General features: G+C 41.9%; 1 protein-coding gene across 8 annotated transcripts; it reads right to left on the minus strand.

The window, feature by feature from the left end:
• Nucleotides 1-1305: 1305 nt before the first annotated feature.
• Nucleotides 1306-23769, minus strand: IQCB1 (IQ motif containing B1). 8 transcript variants are annotated; one of them, XR_012588338.1, is made up of 16 exons: nucleotides 23542-23667; nucleotides 22848-23118; nucleotides 21872-22034; nucleotides 20062-20191; nucleotides 17751-17844; nucleotides 16817-16916; nucleotides 16273-16445; nucleotides 13569-13681; nucleotides 12372-12481; nucleotides 8001-8143; nucleotides 7428-7576; nucleotides 6835-6963; nucleotides 6298-6454; nucleotides 4967-5196; nucleotides 2528-2664; nucleotides 1315-2046 (listed from the first exon to the last, which is right to left on the minus strand). XR_012588338.1 is itself a non-coding variant. In XM_074594767.1 (15 exons), the coding sequence occupies exons 2-14, from the start codon at nucleotides 22963-22965 to the stop codon at nucleotides 4967-4969; spliced, it is 1809 nt and encodes a 602-aa protein (XP_074450868.1). In that variant the 5' UTR covers nucleotides 22966-23118; nucleotides 23664-23769; the 3' UTR covers nucleotides 1306-2046. The 8 variants fall into 8 exon arrangements, 7 of the variants coding, with proteins under 7 accessions (XP_074450868.1, XP_074450867.1, XP_074450866.1 ...); XM_074594767.1 differs by lacking the exon at nucleotides 2528-2664 and having other exon boundaries at nucleotides 1306-2046; nucleotides 23664-23769; XM_074594766.1 differs by lacking the exon at nucleotides 2528-2664 and having other exon boundaries at nucleotides 1306-2046; nucleotides 23600-23667.
• Nucleotides 23770-23778: the final 9 nt, after the last annotated feature.

A 23778-nucleotide genomic window follows, 5' to 3' on the forward strand; every position in this document is an offset into this window, starting at 1 on the left:
CAGCCCCGCCAGCCCCTCGCCGGACCCGGCGGCACCCGCGGGTGAGGCCGGCCGCCCCTCTCCCCAGCCCTGAGGGGGCTTAGCTGGGCACCCGGCCGCCCCTCTCCCCAGCCCTGAGAGGGCTTAGCCGGGCACCCCGCCGCCCCTCTCCCCAGCCCGGCTCCCCTCCTTTCCCGGCAGTTTCCAGCGGGGAAGGTGGGGTTTGGGTTAGCTCTGGGCTTCCCCTCACGGTGCTTCCCTTCATTTTCCGTATCCAGTAGATTTGCTTTAGACTGACCACCTCGTAAGTCCCTAATATCTGGCCGCGGATGGCACGTTCTTTTGTCCTGTAGCAAGCATGGTTCTGGTGACTTCCGTGACTATCTTCCTCTATCAGCCTTCACAGGTGACGGGCAGCCTCGCTTAAACCAGTGGAGCTACTCTCAGAATAAAGCCAAGGCAATGGTAATGCCTCCGTTTTTCCCTGTTCCTGAGCACAGAACAGAGTTGTATCCTGCATTTGCAACTATTTTATTTTGATTCACCATTCATTTTAGGGGTAGCAGTGCCAGCTCAAACACCTCTTCCCTTTCAGACAGTAAGGGGTTTGGCAAACTTAAAGGTTGCTTTGATTGTTTCTAGGATTAAGTGTCACAGTCACTGGCTCTATCATGTAATACTAGATTGAGCTGGGTCATCTTATCTGTCTCGTATGTGTGGATGTTCACCTTGTTCGAAACAGGCCGGTTCTGGATTGGCAAGATGTGTTAAATGAAGTTTCCCTGATCAGAACTGCTCACTGTCATAGGTTTTGTTAAGTGATCACGCATAGCTAAAGACATTGTTTCTGTTAGAGGATGTAATTAAATAGAAAAGAACTAAACTCTGCGGAGAGAAGCTGAATTCAAAGGGAAATAAAGAGCATGGCAACCCTGAGGTCTTTCTGTGTGTTCAACATCTGGTTATACAAACATTTTTTCTTTCTGGGGCCTGTCAAACTCCTGTTTCACCTTAGTAGAGAGGGAATTCCATGGCACTGGGCTCACACAGCATCCTCCACTGAAGGCTCTGAAAGCAAATTACCATGCAACATATGAAACCTCTTCATAAGCCTCATTTGAGAGAGGAAAAGACAGAGGCAGAGACAGAATGTTCTCAAGGTCATAGAGGAGTTCTTCAGCACAGCTGGGAAAAATTGCCAGGGCAGCACTGTCCTGACCTTGGTCCTCACCTGCCAGACTTTGCCCCTCTGTTCTAAGAAGGCAGCCAGAGTGAACCCGGAGAGAGGGGACAGGAGTTCCCCTTGGTAAATCTAGGCTCATATATCGCTCATTTAGTAAACAACCTCTTTATTAAAGAGTTTTTCTCTGTACACAAGAATGCCTGGAGCATGACCCGGTGTTCCTGTGCTATGAAGAAGGATGACAAGGAGAACTTAGAGACCGATTGCGATGATCTTTGCGGATCCTCCTTTTCTGATGCATGCTCATTTATAAATAGCCCCGATTCCGCTACATGGAGAAAGCTTTCATTTCTCCTTGTCCTTGATGTACATGATACTCTGCAGTGGAGAGCAGATGTTTGTACCAGATTCTGCTCCCATGGAAATCAGCAGTAGAAGACTCGGCGGCGAGAGGTGAAACAGCATCGGGGTTATCTCCCGTCCTCGGTTCAAAGCTCCTGTTACAGGCAGCCTGGCAGGCCAGGAGATGCCCTTGGACTTAGCAGCATAGTCTTAAGCACATGCCTGTGTCTCCACTAGAGATGAGCATCCTGTTGTTTGCAGAGTCCAGTTACAGCTAAAGCTGAAAAAAAGCATCTGTCTGGATAAACAGGAATTTTCCTCAATTGCAGGAGCCAGCAGAGGACACTGCTTTGTCTCCAGCTCTGAAAGGGATGAGTGATTTTTTTGTTGTTGTTGTTCCTTTTGCTGCCTTCTTGCTGTTCCATGACTCTGGTGGCACCTTTGGCAGAAGAACAGTCACCGTTCCTTCTTTTTTATTTCATCAGAGGATTTTGTTGTCCAGATTGCTGAAGCTGTGTCAATAACACTCCTGTATAGCTTTACTTAAGGGAGGGAAGAAACAAAATCACATGACAAATTGGTCCAATTTATCTCAGCAACAGAAACCTGCAATTCAGCTAAATCGCCCCCACAGGCCAGCTTAGATGGCATCAATATTTAATGACCTGAGCACTGCTGCCTTCACAGCTCCAGCTTCACCTCTGCCCCTCTGCACATCACAGCATGGCACCCCAGGTTCGTCACTCCACCCTGCGCTTCCTCCGGGCGTGTGCAGGGTCTGTCTCCAGGCTGCTGGGGCAGGCCTGTTTGCTATCCAAAGTGGCACAGCCCAGACCTGCTCGGCACGACCAAATTCTGCCCCTCTTCCTACTCAGCTGGAGGACCTCTCTGGCACGTTTATGTGCTTTCCAAGCGTGCCTGTGGTCTGTGGCAAGCAGGGAGCAGGACTGGCCCCATCTCAGCTCACAGCCTCTCCTACAGTCTTATTTTTGGTGACCACATAACTCAGACAGGACTGGTCACCTGGTAGCAGGCTGGAGGTGGCTTCCGCTCAGCTGTCTACATCTGTTCCCATTATTCAGGCAGGAGTATTTTATGTCAGAAGGAGCTGCAGTGAAGTAAGTCGCCAGCGACATGTCCTGTGCATGGTGCAGGAGGACCTGAGGAGAGGATGAGCCAAGCTATGCCAAATCCCTCCCACTCATGAGCAAAAGGGGCAGCAGCAGGGCAGCTTGGGGGTCTCTTTTGCTGGGCCCAGGCTCCAAGCTGGCCACAGTGACTGGCATCTGAGAGCATCTCCCAGCACTGCCCCAGCATGCTCCAGTGGCTCCTTTCTGGCTTGCTCTGCCTGGGACAGTAACGGGAACAAGTGACAGGTTATACAGTTATCTACAGCCATAGGCACGTTCCCTTCTGGCTCTCTTGCTTTGCTTTCCCTGCTCTGTAAAATGGAGATGACTGAGATCTCCTGGTGACAAGCACAAAGTAAGAAGAGGCATTTTTACTTATCAGGGCAGTGGTGGGGCAGGGGAATTTGTGCTGCTGGGTTGGGAATAAACAACCCAGCAACTCGAATTCCTCCAGCAAGACTGCACCTTCCATTAGGCTCTCTGTTCACTTAAAAAAATCCCATTATTCTGCAAATTGCATATTCCAAAGGGGGAGTTCATTATCCACTCTAATGGCAGTGAGTGGCAATGGCCATTACAATAAATGGCTTTTTGGTAAGATGGCTCTATAATTCAGTTGGTATTTAACACTGGCCAGGGGGCTCGTCTCTTTACATCAAACACATTAAGCAAAGCACCTCTGTGAACATCCCCCCGTACTAAAGAGCTGTTATAATGAAGGTGATTAGGTATAAACATAACATCAGAGGCTGCCGTCTCAGAATAGTTTGGGTCAGTGGCTGCATGGCACAGGGGACTATGCCGTGCACAGAGGACTCATGTATTTGTGAGGGACCAGCTGGCTTGCTGCAGTTCATACAGAGATGCTGGGCCTTTTCCAGCACCAGAGTTTGGCAGCTGCTGGGGGGTAGCTTCCATCCCCAGGAACGCTTGGTGACTGCCCCCCAGCCTCTCCACTCTGGTGGTTGTAGGGCACCCGTCTTCTTATGGGCATGGTGTAAAACTAATAGCAGGGCTGTGCAGAACAGTTTGTAACTCAACAGACACATGCAAGAGCTCTGGCAAATGCTTAATGGATTGTTCCACCAGTTAACTCTCCAAGAAAGGAACTGAGAGCCAATTCAGTGCCTTCCAAATCACAGCTCTGTTAAAAAATTAACCTAGAGCACAGCTCTTCCTCTTGGCAGCTGTCCAGTTATTAATTTCAATGTATCAGCTGCATCTGAACGGGCTTGGGCTTCTGCCCACTATTTCTATTTATTTGTTTTCCATTCATCTCCACTAAAATTAAAACTCAAAACCTTCTAGAGAGAATGGAAAACAAACATGCTGAACCAGTATTGCTGCCCACATACAACTGGCAGAAATCACTGCGCTTTTTCTTTTTCTGCAGTGAGGTAAGATCTTATTCTTAGGATTCTCTTGGCCTCTCACCTAAAAAAATAGCACAGGCACCTATGGCACTAGCTGCAGCCTTGAGTTCTCCTTGCTTTCTGGGCACATCAGTAAGCAGCAGCCTTCCGCCCTTGGCTGTAGGTTTTTACTGCGTACCGGGTCACAGCCACTGCAGAGGCCCTGTGCTGTAGACCTTTCCAGATTAAACAGCATCTGCATGGTTTGAGAAGACAGCACTGATGGTCCAAATGGTCACACTGAGGCTACAATCCCTTACAACAGTTCGGACTGCGGCCGTGTTACAATGCACTGCATTGGCTGTGGAAAGAAGTGCATGCTTTTAAAAGAGCACACATATAATCCAAGAATATTGGCATTTTTTCCTCCCCTTGCTTTTTCTCTTGCTGCTGTCAAGAGGCTGGTGGAGTTCCTCAGGCCAAGCTTTGCCTGTGCTCACTGAAGTCCACTGCTCTACCCTGCCAGAAGCACCCAGCCTGCCTAGTGCTTGCTTGACTTCTTATTCATGTCTTGGTTTGTTCCAAACCCATCTTTATCTCAAAGCACATCACCTGATAAAATATTTTGCTATAGAAGCCCAGGCTTTTACAATGGCATGATTCTATACACTTCTGAGTGTGAGTAAGAACTGAAAAGCCAAAGGTTATGAACTTACTTTTTAAAGTGATACAGATTACAAAATATCCTCATTTACAACTACAGTATTTAAATCCTATTTGCAACAGCACAATCAATAGGATCTAACTGTTGATGTACAGGAAGAGATTTTTAATAAGTAAAATGCACTAAAATAAGGCTTTGGTCTTTTTCAGTGCTTTGTCTTACAATTCAAGTGTTTTCCTTCCTTAAAAACACACGCAAGTGAATGCATAGTGCAAGATACGAGTCTGGTTGCGTAAGAAATTCTTCTGCCTGTTACCTAAAAGGATTTCTTTCCACCAATAAACAGAGTTCCCAGTTCTGCATTTAGGGCATCATCAGGAATGACATCATCCTCCACAAACTCATCTCCAAGCTTCTTCCACCACGGGCAGCGAGTGTATTTCAGCATAGTGTTGTGGGATTGTCTTGCCTTGGTAGCTACAGGGACTGATCGACTCATAAAGACATCAAGATCTTTTTCTGTGATCTCTGCTAACCCTGGAGCATCTGTAAAAACAAGAAGAATAATTTTCTTTATTTTGTTTGTGGTTTTATGAGTATTTCAAACAAAAAAAGGACCTTTCCTTCCCCTCCCACTTCCCGCTGTCCTAGGTAACTCCTTTCCCCATGCTGGCATTACAATTTTATGGCTGCATGATAAACCTGATTGGAGAAGCAATACAAATTAAGACTAATCTGAAAAAATAAATACATAATGGGGGAAGGAATAGAAGAGGGGAAAAGCAGGACAACTTAATTCAGCAGACAACAGTCATTCATCCACCAAAATGACTTTTTGTGAAACTATGACCTAAGAGAAAGAGGAGCTGCTGGCTGCTCCGGCTGGATCATCGCTCCTGGCGCAGGGTGACATCAGTATAGTGTTTCCACCGCTCTGGTGCGGCAGCGCTGTGTATTCCCTGCCTGGGGGACCCAGCACAGTGTGAGTGTGTGTTGCTGATTTGCCTGTTCAGGGAGCGATGAGCTGCAGTGACACAGCACAGGACAGACTAAATAATGGAATTCAGTAACTTGCTGAATTTTGTCCGGCTTGGGTGCTCTCTGGTGGCTGCAGTTTGCTATTCTTGCTCTTTTACTCCAGGCTACTTGTCTGGAATTAAGGTAGCACAATAGTGAATTCCGTTTCAAATAAGGACAAGCCGGAGAAAATAAAAACATGACTCAGAATTCATAACTCAAAGATTTCCCTCTTTATCTGGAAGAGGTGAGAGCACTTCAACGAGTGGCTTGCGTACAACACAAGAAAACAGAACAAAGCAAAACAAATGTAGAGGAAGAGGCTGTGTGAGATTCCCTTCTTAGAAATTTTAATGCCTTTCACAGGGCCATTGCTTTTCTTGTGAACATATCAGAGAGAGACTATTAGCAGAAGAATAAGATGCTCCTTGAAAAGCAGATGTGTATACGTAACCTATAGCAACACTTAGATAATCTCTAACAAAGCCTGAATCTCAAGATAAGGCAGATGGCAAAGGAAGAAATATTTTCAGTTTTGAAATGAGGCTTTACCACTGTTCCCTCCAATTTTCTCTCTAAATTAGTTTAATCCAAATGGTAATCAAAACTATGACCAGAGCATTCACATACTCATTAACAGCTCCACATCGGTGTTGACCTGAGCCAGTAACGTCTCTCTCCGCTGCGCTGCTCTCTGATCCAGTCTGCTCCTCAATAGGAACTGTGCCAGCTTTTCCTGGGCCTGCATATGCAATTCTTTACTCATTTCTTCTGACATTTGTGAAGCCTGGAGGAAAATAACATTTTGTTACCATTAGGAGCTGGTTATTTTAAATCTTCTGGGGGCAGAATAATGTCTAAACAAGGAATGCAAATGCTGTTCTTAATTGTTAACTTAATAATTTTGCTTCCTCTGCAGCTCTCTCCAAAGCTATCCGTCATCAAGTATATGAATTTTCCAATTACAGTTTGCTTTGACCCTTTTTATTAGATTAATGGTTAAAATCCCCAATATCCTAGTGCCTCGCTGTCAAACAAGCAGGGTTAATATATGCATACCTCACATGGATTATCTTGATCAGAATTTATGAAGCTGAATATATTTCATCCCTACAGTACTTTATGTTGCATCATTAATGCGAATTATGAAATGACTAAGAAACAGACCGGATGCAATTTGATGTAGTCATCCACCTTCTGCTGCAAAGCTAGTCTCTGCTCATCAGTCAGTCCCTTGGGATCTTTCCAAGAAGAGAGAGGTCTCCTCCTTCTTCGTTTTTCCAAGAATTTACAAGCCTTTGTAAAGAACATATGAAAATATGACAATCACAGACAGGAAGTTTGTCTTCTCGCTTTGTTTGTAATCAATCAGTGAAAGAAAAGTATTTCAGTACTGCATCTGTTAAAGCATAAATTTAGCTATGAAGCTGAAAAGACAACATACAATGGTCAGCATGAATACTAAATCATAAGTAAGAACACTCATAATAAATTACCAACTCATCTGTAGCGTGGTGAAATTCCAACCTTAGGTTTCAAAGTGGCAGCTCTTACATTTTAGTTGCAAGGCTGTACAAGATTTTGTAATATATGGAAGGTTTAACCCATCTAAACAACTTGTGGCTCTAGACTACCATCCTCTGAATATTTTTTAATAAATTATGGGTACATCAACAGTAAGAGAATAAACAGAGCTTTTTGAGGCATTGCAATAATCCACTCAGTCCTACCTAATGTCAGAACAAAGTATATATACTTACTGCTCTCTGAATGACAACAGCCGCTTTATACTCCTTAAGTGATTGTCTCTGTTGATGAAAATTTCTTCTTGCTCTATACCCTCTCCAGAATCTCTGGATAGTTAATGCTGATTTCCCCTCCATTTCCTCCATGTACTTATTTACCTGACCTACAAATGTAGCAAAAACCCAGTTATAAGACTGTAGGTTGGGATCTCTTTACAATTTATTTTTTTAATCCTTAAACTAGATAGTACCAAAAAAGCTGGGGCGCTATCAGTTAAAAACCTCTTTTCATCCAAGGTCTGTCATCCAAGCTGTGGGCCATGTCTCAGAGACTTATAGCTGCAAGGGAGCTTTGTAACACAAGAAAGTTGGATTTCCCTTTCTCCTGGGCCATTTTGAAGGCAGCAGATCTTGATCAGTAATTACCCTTGTAGAATTAGCAAGTTCTCTGTCAGATAATTGGGTCAGAAGAGACAGTTGGACTGAAGTGCAAACAGACAGGCAAGACCAGGAAATATACTTGGGGAAACTGCTCTTAAGGAGACCCAGACAGTTTAATCTTCTAGTATAGTTTAATATATATCATACTGGCATGGATTATTTCCAGTAAGGCCAGCTGTCGTTCATGGAAGAGTCTCATGGCTCTCTGCCTCTGAAGTTGCATTTGCAGTTTTAGAGCCTCATCTTCCTTCTGTTTTTTCAAATGCTGCAGCTCCTGTTCCCGCTTAGCTCTGCAATACACAAATACATTAACAATTAGCTTCAATCGTACATTTCTTAAAACCATCTCTTGTTCTCTTTGTGTTAAATGGTCCGGCATTGAGGGAGGAAATCCACAAAATAATCTGCCATTCCCGCTATTGGCTGCAGGAACACACCAAGCAATGAGGAATCATCTGCAAGCTAACAAATTACCACACTATGTATAGCCAAGAAAAAAATCTGAGCCAGTCACTCAATCTGGTAGCCAATCAAAGGATAAAGTTCTAAGGACTCTGAAGGGAACAGTGCTCCGTGTGGGACATTCATAGCCAGCACGAACTAGAACAACAACTTTGATTCCATTATCTGGGGAAGAGGTAAAGCAACATTAGTCATCTGCTCCAGTATGCACCTTTTCCAGTGCATCCATCAGCATGCATGGCACCTGCTTTCCATAATACGTACTATTATTTTTGGACTGACTGCAAAAGTAGATCAGAATGTTGTCTGTTAAGGCTCACTTCTTAAATTTAGAGGGATTTTTTTTCTCCAGGAAATACAGACTGCCACATTTTCTCTATCAACTTTGTTAACAGAACACTAGGAAAGAATTTTCTTGCAAACTCTTCCTGATCTGTACTAGTTGTTGTAACTTGATGTTAGGATGTTGCCCAGCTGTACTTGGCAACAGAAAGCCCCAGCAGATGTTTCACAGCTGAGACAACTGAAAACTCTGTAACTGGCCCCAGAGAGTTTAAGGTAATAATAGCCTACATATATATAATTGAAATATACACTAACATATTAATATAGAGACTAATATATTAATACTAGATATACTGATGTACTGATACTAATAATTACTGAGACCACTTTGGTCTCAGTGAAGCATAAGGAGCTGTGAGCCAGGACTCCCCCTCCCTTCACTGCTCCTTCTTGTCCCAATGGACCTGACCTCATTAGCAGCTTAACACTTGAGACTTTATAATGAGGTAATGATGTGACTCCTCCTCTTCTCCTATTGCAGCAAAATCACTTGCCCACTCAGGACCCGAGTACCTCCACTGGACCCACAGCCCTGAGCTCTTCTCTAGCCCTTTTCCAAGGACAATGAAAGGAGCACCTTGAGCACTAGGAAAGAGAACAGACAGACAGAGCACAGGCATAAAGGGTACCGGAAAGGGGAAAAAAGACCATAGATTAGAACTAATGTCCAGCAATCTTGATATCGCTTCATGTCACATACCTTTAGATTTGCAGTACTATTGAGTTATTTGTGTGTTTCCCATTGCTAATATAAACTGCAATATATTTTTTCCACCAACCATACTTTCTCCTCAACCTCCATAACTGGGTGGGGAAAGATGGGATGGAAGCTATTGTGTAAAAGAGATGCTCTGGATTTAAAGATCTGGCCCTAAGTGATAAACAGCCTCCACCATGATCTGAAAGACCATAATCCTTTTATGATGGTAATGCAGACTTGAAGCGTGGCCACACATCTACCTACAAAGACAGATCATGATATATGTGATTACATCAGAATAGTCTCAAGGAAACTAGAGGCCTTCAGCCCACGCATTTCTGCAAATTAGAGCTGTAAATCTTTGCATTTTTAATCCAGGCAGGCACATATTATACTTCTCAGTGGAATGATGTCACAGGATCAAGCAGGATTTTTGATGACATTTTCTTGATAAAACTATTAATAATTTTCCCTAGAAATTTTTATCAGCTCCACGAGGTGGAAAACTACAAGAATGTTTCATGAACTTCTCAGATGTGCATCTGTGAAACTACCAATAGCGTCTGTCAGATATTTAAATGTTTCTTTGATACTGATTCTTTGCCATGTAATCTGCAAAACACACGCTCTTCTTCAGTCTCAGTTCCTCCTAATGATAAGACCTATTTGTTTGCACAAGACCACAGTGTGACAGAGAAATGCCTCTGAACAGAAACAAAACACATACAGAGTGAGATCCAAGCTTCCTTCAGCAGTTCATGGCACAGATCAGCCTCCCGCTGATCACCTCTTATATATATAAAACGGTTTGATTTTTGATGCATGGGTAATACAAATTATTGCCATTTCAACAGTTCTACAATTAGCTGTGTAACACTGAACTTACTTCAAGGAGAAATTAACAGGCTTAAATATTCACTGAGGAGACATTTCTGAAACCAGAGTTTCAGAAGTTTTTAACTTGCAGAGCTTAAGATCTTCCACTGCAGCTGCAGGTGAGCCAAGTTCACAGTTTCAACCTCAGCAGTATTTAACCACACTTGTTCTAAAATAAATCTGTGAATATAACCAAACCCTGATTGTTAAAAAATCAAAAAGTCCTCTTGAAAACTTTTCTAAAGTCATGCTTAAAGTATTCCAAACACAGTAATTCAGTATAACACTAACTGCAGCTTTGGCCTAGACAGAAAAAAAACAACACTGGAGCTGTACAGGTGCTATATTTACTCAGTACATCGGTACTGACTGAGCCACAAACACACAACTGCAAGGATATTAATACATTTCCAGTCCTCTCAATATTAAACAAACACATTCAAAAGTCCATCTAAATGACTCAAGAACTATTTAAAAGGCATGTACTAATGCTTACAGTACTGAAAATATGACACAAGAAAGTCAAGTAGCTCGTTGATTGCTCACTACCCTTTCCCTTCTGCTTTACCCTGTTATGTCTTAGTCCATCATTCAAGTTTTCTGGGCTATGATTTTGGCTTGCAAGGTGCCTGATAAGGGCAGAAATATTGGCTCAAAGTGTATGGTGGAGTAGAAAGGAGTGGCAAGGATGTCATTCTTGGTGTTTCCCCACAAAAGCTGGAGTGGCTAGTGGCCCTCAATGGACACTGCCACAATGCCCCTGCAAATCCTCCAGAATTTAAAGATTACACCGTTGAAAGTCCAATATTTTTTCTAATGCCAGTCTAGACGACAAATCAGAACTGTCTGCTTTCTAATCCCTTGATCATAATGCAATTTGATTTGACTAATTGATTTCTAAGATCTAGTTTTGACATGGTAATGCTCAAGATGTGCAAAAAGAGGTTGAAGAAACCTGCTGTAGAGTCTGAACTTGATTTAGATCCCTTATCCTATGTTAAATTCACACTAAATTTCTCAAAAGAGTTAGCCTAATATGTGCTAACATCACTGCTGAAATCCTACTTCAAGTAAGACAAGCATTATTTATGTAGCTTCATTCTTCTGTGGTGCTTCAAATCAAAGGATACTATTTCTAGGTCACTGAAGTGACTCCAGTTCTGAGAGTCAAAGATTTCAAATATTAATGAAGAACAAGGTCTTGCAAGCACTATATGGAGAAAATACTATGGGCCTTGGTTTCTGCAGCACTCTGGCACATCCGATTGGAAACTCCAGGACAGCTCCACATTCAATTTACAGTGAAATTTCGTGTCAAGTTAACTGTGAACCAGTAAAATGTTCTACCACCAGTACCTCATCCTCTAGTGCTATTTAGTGCAATCCCATGCTACAGTGTACCACGTTTTAGTGTTCTATATGCCATAAATTTTTACACAGAAAACATATAAAAGCATCATAGAAGTAAGTGTTTTCGCAGAGAAGTTTGGCAGCTGGGAAAGGGACAGTTGGAACTTTTGGCACCAGAAGTGGCAGTTTGGTGCTGCTGGAAAAGCACATTGTTTGGATGTTTCTACTAAAAGAATCTGTAGTGAAGCAGCTCATATTGGCATTACATTACCTTTATGTTACAGAAATAACAGCTGACTGGGAAAAAGCATCTTCAAGATGAAGGAACTCTTGGTCAGCCCAAACCTATGGCCTGGGACATGGGAACAAATCCTCAGGGAAGCTATTTCCAGGAAGCACAGGAAGTGAATGGGAACCATCAGCATAGATTTATCACAGGCAAATCATATTTGACCAGCCTGATTGCCTTCTGTGATGTGATGACTGGCTCCATGGACAAGGGGAAAGCAGTGGATGTAATTTTCCTTGACTTTATCAAGGCTGTCATCAGAATCCCATGCAGGGCAGAGCTGACAGTCAGAGGAGCCTCCACAAACACAGAAAATGGGCCAACAGAAACAACATGAAGTTCAAATGTGAAGTTCTACACCTGGTACAAATTAACCTCATGAACCAGGACAGGCTGGGCACTGACTACCTGGACAGCAGATCCAATGACTCTGTGACCTGAGAAAAACCAAACCAAACCTTTTAACTAGTGCTTTTTACAAAGCTGTACTGGTTACCTGAAGCTTCTCTGTAAAGCGGTCACAGCTTGGGGTAGTTTTTTCAGCCTTTTCCTTGTCAGAAATCCCCTCCATGTAGCCTGGATTATACAAGCTGCTTGATGCTGCATCTGAAATTAATAAAGCAGTTGGTAGAATATTTTCTCTGCATATAAACCCACTTTATTACTGCTTGCATATTTGGAACAATCTCAACATTTGGCCAAAAAACCATCAGTTTTCAAATACATCAATATCCAGTACTTGTAACAGCTTAGGGAATTTAAGGTCCTCTAAGATGATTATTATCATGACACCTGTACTTGCTCCAAGGGCAGCTAATCTGATCATCTGGATCGATGCTCTCTGTGGTAAACAAATCAATTTACAGCAGAAATATAAAATATATATTAACTGCATTCATCAATGTTAGAAATTTGTATTTAAAGCACTTGAAGCACTTGATATTTCAAATGGTGATTCAATCAAAATACCTACACTAGATGGGATAGAAATACAAGTTTGAAGAATTAGCAGCAGGAGAAGTGTTATGTTTGCAGTATGATCAGAAGTCACTGAAACAACAAACATGAAAAAAAAAATTATCTATTCTAGTGTTAAATGGATTTTTTTTTTTTAAACCCCAACACTAAATACCCTGCTCTGTTGAAGATGAAAGCAGGTCTCTATAACTTTGATTTCCTTTAAAGTATTGTCTTTGAGAAACCTGCATGTAAAATTTTGGTAAGAAGTTCATAAAACACACATCATCTCTTTTATTGGGAACACAGCCCAGAAGGTGTTCTTTCTGAACATTTTCTCTATATGACTTAATTCTATATGAATGCTGCCTAGAGTTCAGAGATCCAAATTTGTCACACTGATGTGAGAAAAGCAGACACAGTTATTTTTGTTTTATAGTTAGCAAAACTAAATTAATTTTTTGCCCCTATGGTTGTATAGAAATCTATGGTGAATCTGCGACAGAAAGTCAATCTCTTGAGTCACAGTCACCTTTATCACTGGACAATTTCTTTGGGTCTTCAAAAATGGTGGAGGGAAAAAAAACAAATAGCAAATTTAAAAATCCACTAACAAAGTGAAAAAATAACACAGGCTTTGAAAAGCGTCAAAGTGACTGAGTAAATCCACTCTAAATATATATAAATCACATGTGACTAGGATTTCACATACAAAAGTCTCGTTGAACTTCAGTACCTGCATTTCTCCTTTTCCACTGCATTGTTCCAAGTCCAGCAGGTCCAAGAGTTGACTGAGATCCCTGTCAAATCCTTTGCCAGTCCACTGTTTACTTAAAAGCCCTTTTAATCCTAAATGAGAGAGAAGCAGCACGTGATACCACCAAAGTGATTATTCTTTTCAGGATTTTCAAAAAATCAAATCTGATTCCATGTGCAAAGGAACACTAGAGCTGAATACCATCAGTCATCTTTGAGTTTCAATACAGAGTATTATCTGGTGCTCCAACCATCACAGAGAAGTATTATACAGCGATTGCAATTTTGTACGTCCAAGTCACCATATATTGTGTCTACATAACTGGCAGTTAAATTATCAATGTACTTTCAGTGTCTTGTCAGTAAGTCACTGTAAGGTACCAAAAGGATGTAAAGCACCATGCAAGTGCTAGGTTTTATTAGCACTGATTTCATATTTTTCATAAAAAAATTTATTTATAACTGGAATTCTTTGACGTCTTACCTGTATAGCACAGTCTAACTGTGAGTACATGTGCATCCAATCCCTGAGACAAAACACCTTTTTAGGTTCACAGCAGCTAAAAAGCACACTTGCGCTCCCTGCACATCACACACTCGGGGTGTCACGCACAGGGCACAAGCAGACAGTAACACGTGCTTTTTAGCTGTGTATGAGACAAATCCCAGAGCCTGAGAGTTCTGCAGAGAGTTGGAGGGAAAAGAAAGGAGAGCAGGAGGTAGACACATGTTTAGATACCCTCCTGAAAAACTGCAGATTCAGGAAATTTCCATTTTCAAATCATTGTCCATGAGCATATTCATACACTGGGCAACTTCAATACTCATATATACTTACAGGATCTAGATATGGAGCACAAAGTCCTTCATGCAAACAGAAATGGCACCTCTGTTCTATCACACATGCACCATTTTGGAAGGACGATGACAGTTAAACACTTCAGGAGAGACAGGTGAGATTCCAAATGGAGTCAGTGTGTGCCTTAATGCTGCCTGAGCTCTGCAAAACCACGTAGCCTAGTAATACAAGGCAGGTCCCTCACAGAAGTCCTGTGGGTCTGACGCAACTATTTGCCAGTTTCTGTACTGACTATGTAGCCATATGCGCCTTTCAGCTACTGCCAGGGAATAGTACCTCACATGTGCCTCTCAGAGGCTTTAGTGCCCTCCTAGAAACCTGGTGTAAAGCCTGCTAGTCTTGGAGATGTGAGGTTCAAGTGACCTCCTCACCGCTGGCAGGCTGCATCTACTGATAGAAAGCTTACACCGAAGTACCTCATACTGGCAACGGCTCTGAGCCACTGTGAAGCCATGTCACTTCAACGAGATGGCCAGATGGTGGAAATACTGTAATGCTTTCTTTGTTGCTGCTGTTCCTCAAACTATCTAAAGAAGTCCAAAGCCTGAGTGAAAACTAACATAAGGACTCTAACTTTAAAAAAAAAACATACGGGAAAAAAAAAAACTTTCTTTTTTCTTAGTGGAAATAGGAAATGTACAAGAAATGAAGAGTCTCTAAATGATTGTGGCATATTGCGATTCTAGAACAAAATAAAGTATAATCCTTTGATGGAGACTTGCACCTCTTCAGACAAGCCAGCATTCTACATCTGGGATGATCAGACCATCACAGCAGCTTCACAAGAATCTGCAATGTGATACCAGCCTTAGGCACATTATACTTAATTTCATACCAAAAGAAAGTCCTCCTCTCTCAATTCTGTAAGCAAAAAGGTGGCAAAGCTGCCTATCCGGTCACGAAATTCACTGCCTAATAAGCAATTAGCACAAGTGTAAAAAAAGGGAATTGGACCTTTTTGTCTAGCGTACCCACTTCTTACTGTCCTTGTCCCCAAAGGACTGAGGCTGCTCACAAGTAGTTTTGACCATCAATAACATCCAGAATATAAAAGATCTGGCAAACATCAAAGCCTCTTTCTTAGTCTCCATAGACATGACAGAGGACAAAGGGGTTTCCTGGAGCTCCCTGCTAGGCTAGAGACAGAAACATCAAATGGGACATCTCATTAAATAATTAATAACATAGCAAATTCTATGCACACTCAGCCTTCTCATCTAAAGGCATCAAGACAAAATGATAAACTCATGTCATGAGTTTCTGGAAAGAGTTCACACCAATCACTTGATAGCAAAAGACAGTCAGCGCCTCAGTAACACAACAGCACCAATCAGATAAGCAGATGTGCCACAGCCAGGGTCAGAAGTTGACTTTAAGTAAAACTTTCCTGCTTCTGGACTAGCAAGCCTTAGCGCACTGGCAGATGTCTGACACACAGCTCTTACCATGGCAGTACAGGCACCCTGCTACTAGGATCTCTCAACAGCCAACCGGCACAGGAAAAAAGATGCAGAACATCACATAGAAAGAAGTAAAGCCCATCCAGTTGGAAGTGACAAACAGCAGCTTTAAAAGGCAAGTTGCCACATGCAGAGTCCTCAACAGACTGAAGAAAATAAATCTAGGAAACAGAAAGAGGTGCGGCACCCGAAACTATAATGAAAATGAACAGAAGAGAAGGGAAAAAACCACCAACAACACAGCACTGCAGTTTCCATCTGTATTGGATGGCTGGATGGAACTGAGATGGGAAACCTCCATCTTTGTAGTTTCACAGTGAGTGTAAGAGGAGGCTGAGCGACTGGTCCCATGCATGCTTACCAACCTTTGTAGCGAGCTGTGAGTAACTTCACAAGCTGCTTGCAAAATTTTGCCACCAACAAAAGCAGTTTTGTAGCAGCATTTCCTACAACAGGATTGGTGGTAGATGAAAGCTTATAAACAAGCTCATCCAAAACAGAGTGAAGGGTCTCTTCATCAACCTGGAGCAAGACAGAACTTTAAAAAGAAGAAAAAAAGAGACGGGAAAGCACACACAGAATTGAGGTGTTAATTACAAACTATGAGCTTTTTAACAGTGACTTATTTTTAGATATGTCAGGCATTCAGCAAATCAACATACCCAGATAGCTGGACAAGCAATCTCATCCAGGCAGTGCTACTGTTTCAATCGACTGTTTCCCATTCCCTCAATTTAACAGCAAGATAAAGAAAATAGCTATTTTTTCTATTTCTACAACAAAGACTAAGAAAAAAACCACAACCCCCCAACAATTCTTGTATATGAAAATTTTCTATTTTACCAAGCACCAGTGAAATGAGTTTTAAATTTAAAATTCGGAAAAATCAATGATATGAAAACAACTAACCTATTGACCGTCAAAATATTGTGTAAAACAGACATCATTTTAATTGCTGTTTCAACATCATCCGTTATTAACAACTGCAGGAAGTGATCATTTTGCAGTACTGCAAAAAACCAAAAACAAGCAAACAAGAAATCACATAATCAGAACCAGACTTGAAAATACCATAAAACAAACAAACTTCATTATGAAACATATGCCATAGCAAGTAAAACCAGATACTGTTTCTGGAACCAACTCCTCCCTTTATAATTTTTACACTGAAACTTACTGGAATAAGTAAACTACTTCAACAGCTAAAAAACATGTTGAGCCCTGTTTTTCCTGCCTTTGGATATCCCTCAGGCACTGGTGCTGCAATGGAACAAAAACTTTAAAGCCTTTTATGTTACACTAGTACCAGTTTCTTATTACAACAGTGGCATTATCACTGGGGTAACAACATCCAGAAAAGGTAAGGACTTCAACCTTGACAGTTTGTTACAGCAGGTTTATTTAATGCAAGTCCACTGATATTATTAAAGCACCATCTTTTTTATTCCAGTGTATCACTGTCTACATATTTAGTAATTTTTCTGACCACGTGTGGTTTTAGTTACACATCTTATGATCCTTAGGTTTTTTGTTCCATATTAGAAACAAAACAAAATTCTGCTTTTTAAAATCAGTGTTATTAACATTGGTTTAATTGAAAGCGTATTTTGGTCAGAAGTGTATAGCAAAGTTCATTAGATGTTTGTAAAATTTCCTGGCATGGCAACAACTTCAGAAATCTGTTTTCAAGTCTATCTACTTTTCAGGGGCTGCAACGTAGTCCGGTCAAGTTTCTGCATATGTTTGATATATACAAATTCTTGATACCTGTATGATGATTCTTGATACCTGTAGTTGCCATAAATAAATTTTCAGTTGTTTTATGGGTTTACTTTTCCCTTACCGCATGCTGCTAGTTGAATATGCCCACCGAACAGCCAGCAGATGGCATCAGTTACTGTTTGGAACCAGCGTAAAAAATCTTGTTTTTCTTCATCCTAAGCAAAAGAGAAGTAGGTAAAAGTATGTGTACATATCTTCACTGAGGACTTCGCCTTGATGTAACGGGAAGGTTTGTATGTTTCAGGGATCTGAAGACCAAAACTCCATCAAATTCCAAGATGAGGTTGGTGAAACTGTAGGAACCAGTCAAAAAAATAACTTGCGAGTGCTTAAAGGCCAGAGATCAATCAAGAAAAATCTAACCATACTAAAAAAGCATCCATTCTTGAAAACACCATAACAGGGAGAGAGAAGTCTTATTTACTCCTTCAAAAATATTTTATAGCATAGGAGGGCTAAGACAAATAATATCTCAATACAAATGCATCACAGATTTAATCCACAGAGGGTGAAACATATTATTTAAGATTAAAGCAGAGGGGAAAAAAAGGGTCCAAAGTGGCCGAGGACACAGTAAAAATGGAAAAGGTTCCTAAACACTGGCATGGTAAGGCTTCAGAAGCACCTCCCAGTTGGAAGTCTGGGAGCAAACACCAAAGCGCTATTAAGCTGAAGTTTGATCAGTTTGCCAAACCGACTATGTTATGTGCTTACCTGTGATAACACTGGACTGGAAAAAATGCCCAGGAAGAATCCAGGTTTTAACATGTGAACGCACATACAGACGCACAGTCTAGAGTCTGTATTACAAGTGTGAGCCACAGGCCACTGGAAATCTAAAATCTTGGTGTGTGGACAGCAAAGGGGCTTTTGATAGTACTACATTGCTGACAAATGTTGTTATAAAGCACTTGGCCTGATATCTCCCACATTGAGTCTCTACAAATGACACTCTGGAAAGCCTATTCCTAGATCCCTGCTACAAGTTCCAGCTGTCAGTCGTGGTTTAACTTTGTATTTGGTTCTTACTGACAATGAGAGATACAAAATCACAGTAATAAGTTAAGCTGTAATATTATCTGTTCTGTGTTTTGGCAATACGTCAGTTTCTGAAAGCTATTTCAGTACTTCCCTTGACTTCAAAGACTTCTACAAAAAGCAAATGAAGGCAGAATAAACTACAAATCTGCACTGGTAGAGTGGGATTTCCAAAGTTCCACTGAGCAAGCACCAAGTCTGGGTGCCCAGTCACCTCTGAGACCACATGGTTTAAAAGCCAAAGGACTAATTATAACGTAGACTGCATTTGCATTCAAAAGAAATCTTTGCCCACAAGCATGACTCAAGTAGCATGTAGGCTGAGACATAATAAGAAAGTGTGGGGGAAATTACATATTGCGGATAAGACTCGAGTCTCTTGGGATGTCATTCAGGAAGCTTCCTTCTTAAGCAGTAAATGCACTTCTAAAGTATTGAACTAACAGAAAATACGTTACTCTACTGATACTTTCTGTGAATTGATTGTGTTTGTGGTGCCCAACACAATACTCTATAGGAAAACTTTGACTAAGTGCAAGAAGCCAGTGAGCCAAGAAGTGAGATACTAAGGGGAAACAGGGATATGAAAAGAAGCTATCAGAATCCATGAGGTTGGTTATTTAAATTATTAATAGGTTTCGTTTGTTAGTTTTTTTTTCTTACGATTCTGGAACTCAGAATGCTTCATAAGCACGAGGGAACCTAGATGGGCAAACCCCTTCTTCTCTGCAAAGAGGGAGAGAAATGTAAGAAAACGTTCAAACCTACAAATTCAAAGTCTGCCTTTGGCGTTCCCAATGTGCAGGTTCAGAAGCAGTGAGCATTTTTTGAATTTTTTGCCAATTTTGCAGCAGAAATTCTCTGGCAAAACAAACTTCAACAAATCTGATTTAAAATCTCAAGACTTCCTAAACCTTTTTTGTAAAGCTGAATAAAGCAGTGGGAACAGAACCATTACAAAGACTGAACTAATTATATGCAAAGTTAAAAAGACACTACCGTGACTGGGATGCTGCCTTTAGTCAGGCATTTTTTTTCTATCTTACCACCGTAATTCTTCTATCCTGCTTACAATTGCATTTTGTTCCCCTGCCTTTAAAACTTGCAAAAAGTAGTAGCCAAACTCTCTAAACAAACCTATGGTAACAAACTAGCTTTGCACACGTAATGAACCCAACGCTGTACAATGACAGATTTCAGATTCAAAGCTCCAGGGCATAAGAAAATAAGTGTTCATAGTACAGTGTCCCTAGAATAATATCCTACTTACACAACACATAACATTGGAAAGTTTACAGAGGTTCTCTGCTTTTTTAACTATGAAATTTAAATACCTTGATTGCTCGGATAAATCGTGCTTGCAAGCGTCTTCCCAAAAACAGCAGGTTGTCTATAGCTGAAGGAAGAAATTTCTTGTAAAATTCCTCAGTATCTTCTTTCACCTCTAGTCCTACACAACAATGACTGAAATGAAAAAAAAAAAAAAAGAAAGAAAGAAAAGAAAAGAAAAAAAAGTAACCTGAATAGTTGAAGGTCTGTTTGAACAGCTTAGAATGAATGTCACGTCATCAGAGAAGAAATGCTTCACTGGCATGGGACAATTCGACACTGAACAGCAGTTAACTGCTGTGACTGGCTCCAAGGTAGCTGCCTCAAAAGGAGGAGGAATCACTGACAGGCTGGAGACAGCAAGTATATTACTATTTAATGTAGCACGTCTCAGTTTAAAAACATATCCAAGGCACTTTCTCCTTTAGCTTCATAGGATCTGTTCAGGCTTGTTCCACATGCTAGGGAAGAGCTCTGACGGTCAAAAGAAAAGAAAAGGCAAAATAGAAAGGTAGACAAAAACCTGATAAAGGAAGCCTGATGATGAAAGGGGTGTGGATCAAGCAATGAAAATATGTATTAAAAAATATTACTTACCACAAAACCTTCAGCAAATCTGCCTACAACTTTTCTCTAACTGAGAAATACATATGGGCTGGAAATCAGTTCTTCAGATCTGTTTTCTTATCTTACTCACCCCAAACACACGAGTCATTTCTGGAAGACTTTTTACAAGAAACTGCATGTTTTACAACAGGGAAGCTTTTAAATTCTGTACTCTGCACTGATACTAGTGCAGCAAAAGAGTCTTCCTAACTTTTTATGAATTTTGCTAACATCTTATCTAGTCTTTGTTAGCTTTTTGTAAGTGCACACATGTAAAGCTTTGCTTAACAAAGCCCTTGGAAAGAGAATTCTAGGCATGAAGCTGAGATTCATCTAGTTACAAAAGGACATTTTTATAGTTAAAATACATTTCAGTTTTCTCTGCAAACTGAAATAGCTTATAGGGGATGATTTAAGTATCACACAATTCTGGTGATAAATCTTGCATCTCTTAGTGAAATTACTAGCATTAAAAATTCATACTGCAGATACGGCATAAATAAGAGATGGTTGCCTAATTGCTTCATGCCTGAGAATTTTGCTCCCTAATTAAGCCAAAATCAAGTACAACTTGGGGGAAATTTAAAACTTACTATTTTTCCTGACATGAAGGATTGAGATTGCATCACTGGGGATTTGACTTTAAAGTTGTCTTATTTACTAGCTATGAATTAAACTTAATTATGCCATTCTCACAATATCACTACATCAAGCTATCTAGTCTGTATGAACCGAGTCCTCTATTATGTTTAAAATGTAAATAGATATTTAAAATAGGTATACTAAATAGATATTTAAATAGAGTCAAGCCAAGCTGTGAGTCAATCAGGCTGAAGATTTTTGCAAGAAGAAATCTAAGTACACAAACTTTTTAAAATAACTGCAATTCAAAATTAGCAATTGCTGGGTAAGAACTGTGACACTGATGAGTCCTGTTCACAAGAAAAGGTAAAGCCAACACAAAAACTGTTCCCCCCAGTTTACCCAACTCAATGAAATACAATGTGAATGAATTAAACAGGACCAATTAGGCTATGCCTGACCCCTCTGCTCTTGACTGCTCCCTGCACTTTAACCCTGGCCTTTCCTGAACAACAAGCCTTGTTCTGGATGGGAGCCAACGTATTACAGCTTGAAAAGAAAAAGAGCAAGATGAAAGGCCAGGAAGAAAACAAGAAGAAAATTTCTTAGCAATTTTTTTTTTTTTACCTTAGTATCTCTGCTAGCTGGGCAGCAGTAGCCCAGCCTCCACGCAGTCGAGAGTGGTCTTGTCTAAGGACCAGCATGCAGTACTGAGTAAGATCATAATTGTATATATCTTGCTTAATTTTTTTTGATTCTTCACATCCCAAGGAAGCAATATTTAAAATTCCTGTGGGAAGAAAGCAGGAGGGAGACAAAGAACATAAGATTCTGATGTATGAGATTTTTTTTTTCCTTTTCTAAAACATGTGTACACAGAGCCAGAATTAAGGTAATTCTAAAAGTGCTAACAACAGCATAAAATGTTTTGTCAGCATTTTTCACTCCTACAGCTACAATCCATTTGTTAGATTATATGACAATTGGGAAAGATAGCTAAACTTAGGTTTCCATTTTCTCATTACATATTTAGTAGTAAAACATACATTACCTGGGATATAGCCCATTTGTATGCGTTTCCTAGGCCAGATAAAACCACAACCACTGCAAAACATACAGCTTCCTTCTAATTACATCCCAATTTAGAACAGGACCTAACTTGTTTCTACCGTTTGTATGAGCAGTGGCTATGTGGCAAAAGGAAAGACAGGGGGAGTCACACAGGAGCTTGTGATTGTGTTTCTACATGTAGACTTAAAAATCGAATACTAACAACCACTCTGTCTCTTCACCCAAAAGCACTGGGAGAAATTATTTGACCAAGTGTAAGGTCCATGCCCACATCAGCAGGGATCTTACAAACACAGTGACAGCTGAGAAGGAGAAAAGACTTCCTCTCCATTTGCTCCCCAGCTCCTCCTCCTCCTTATTGTTGCCAAGGCAAATGCCACTCTCGGGAAAAGCTGTATTATAAACCTTACTGAGTTTCCAGCCCTGCCAGAAACATTCAGAAAAAATTTCTCTATTTAAGGAGACAGAAGGAAGAAGGACTGTCCGTACTTCACTAACCTCATCCTTTTATTTTAGCAATAGTATTAATTACCCTTTAAGTTTAGAAGGAGCAGGGGGATGTCCTGTTCCCTGCTCTCAGTGACCTGAGCAGCTAAGGCCAGTATCCGGGGGTCCGCAGCTGCCAGCCCTGCGCTGGGCGTGTTGGCCATAGGAAACAGAGAGGGGCCAGCAATACCATCAACTCAATCCTCTTTCCCTTTTTAATTGTTTCGGTGCTGGTGTGGGGTCCTTAAACCACAACTTCCATCAAACCTCCAGCTCCTGCAACAATCAGCTCTGCGCTTCGGGCAGCAGGTATCCCCCTGAGGAAGGAAACAAACATGGAGGAAGCCCCATCCATCCATCCATCCATCCATGCATCCATCCACGCTCCTTCATGTCGTCTCTCGAGGCCGCGGGCCTGGCTCTACCGGCAGCACAGGGCTCCAGCAGGGCAGCCCGAGAGAGGCCCCACGGGGCGGGCAGCATGAGAGGCCTCCCTGAGGGCCATCACCTCAGCCACGGGCGGCGGGGAGGGGGGGAAGGGCCCACCGAAGGGCGCTTCCCGCCAGCAGGGCGGCGAGGGACAGCTGCCCTCTCCCGCAAGAGTCACCTCAGTGCCCCCCACTCCGCTAGCGGCGGTCCCCGATGCCACGGAGCCCCCGGCAGCGCGGGACCACACTGGCGGGGCCGTCAGGGCCGCTCCGAGGGGAAGCCCCTTCCCGCCCTCCCCCGACCCCTCTCACCGCCGCGCGAGGGCTCCCCCACTTCGGGGGTGGGGGGTAATGGGAAGCACGAACCCACCGGTTCTAACCGCACCGCCCCCCCTCCCCTCTCAGCTGTGTGGTCGCGGCCGCTCTCCACCAACCAGTGCTCTCCCCTGCAGGAGGCGGGTATCATTTGCATATCCGCGTACGGGCTGGCGCCTCTGCCTGCTTCCCCACTCGTGGAAATCCACAGAGGGACGCCCGGCGGCCCAATCC

This window comes from Larus michahellis, chromosome 7 (genome assembly GCF_964199755.1).
Source record: "Larus michahellis chromosome 7, bLarMic1.1, whole genome shotgun sequence".
Lineage (NCBI taxonomy): Eukaryota > Metazoa > Chordata > Aves > Charadriiformes > Laridae > Larus > Larus michahellis.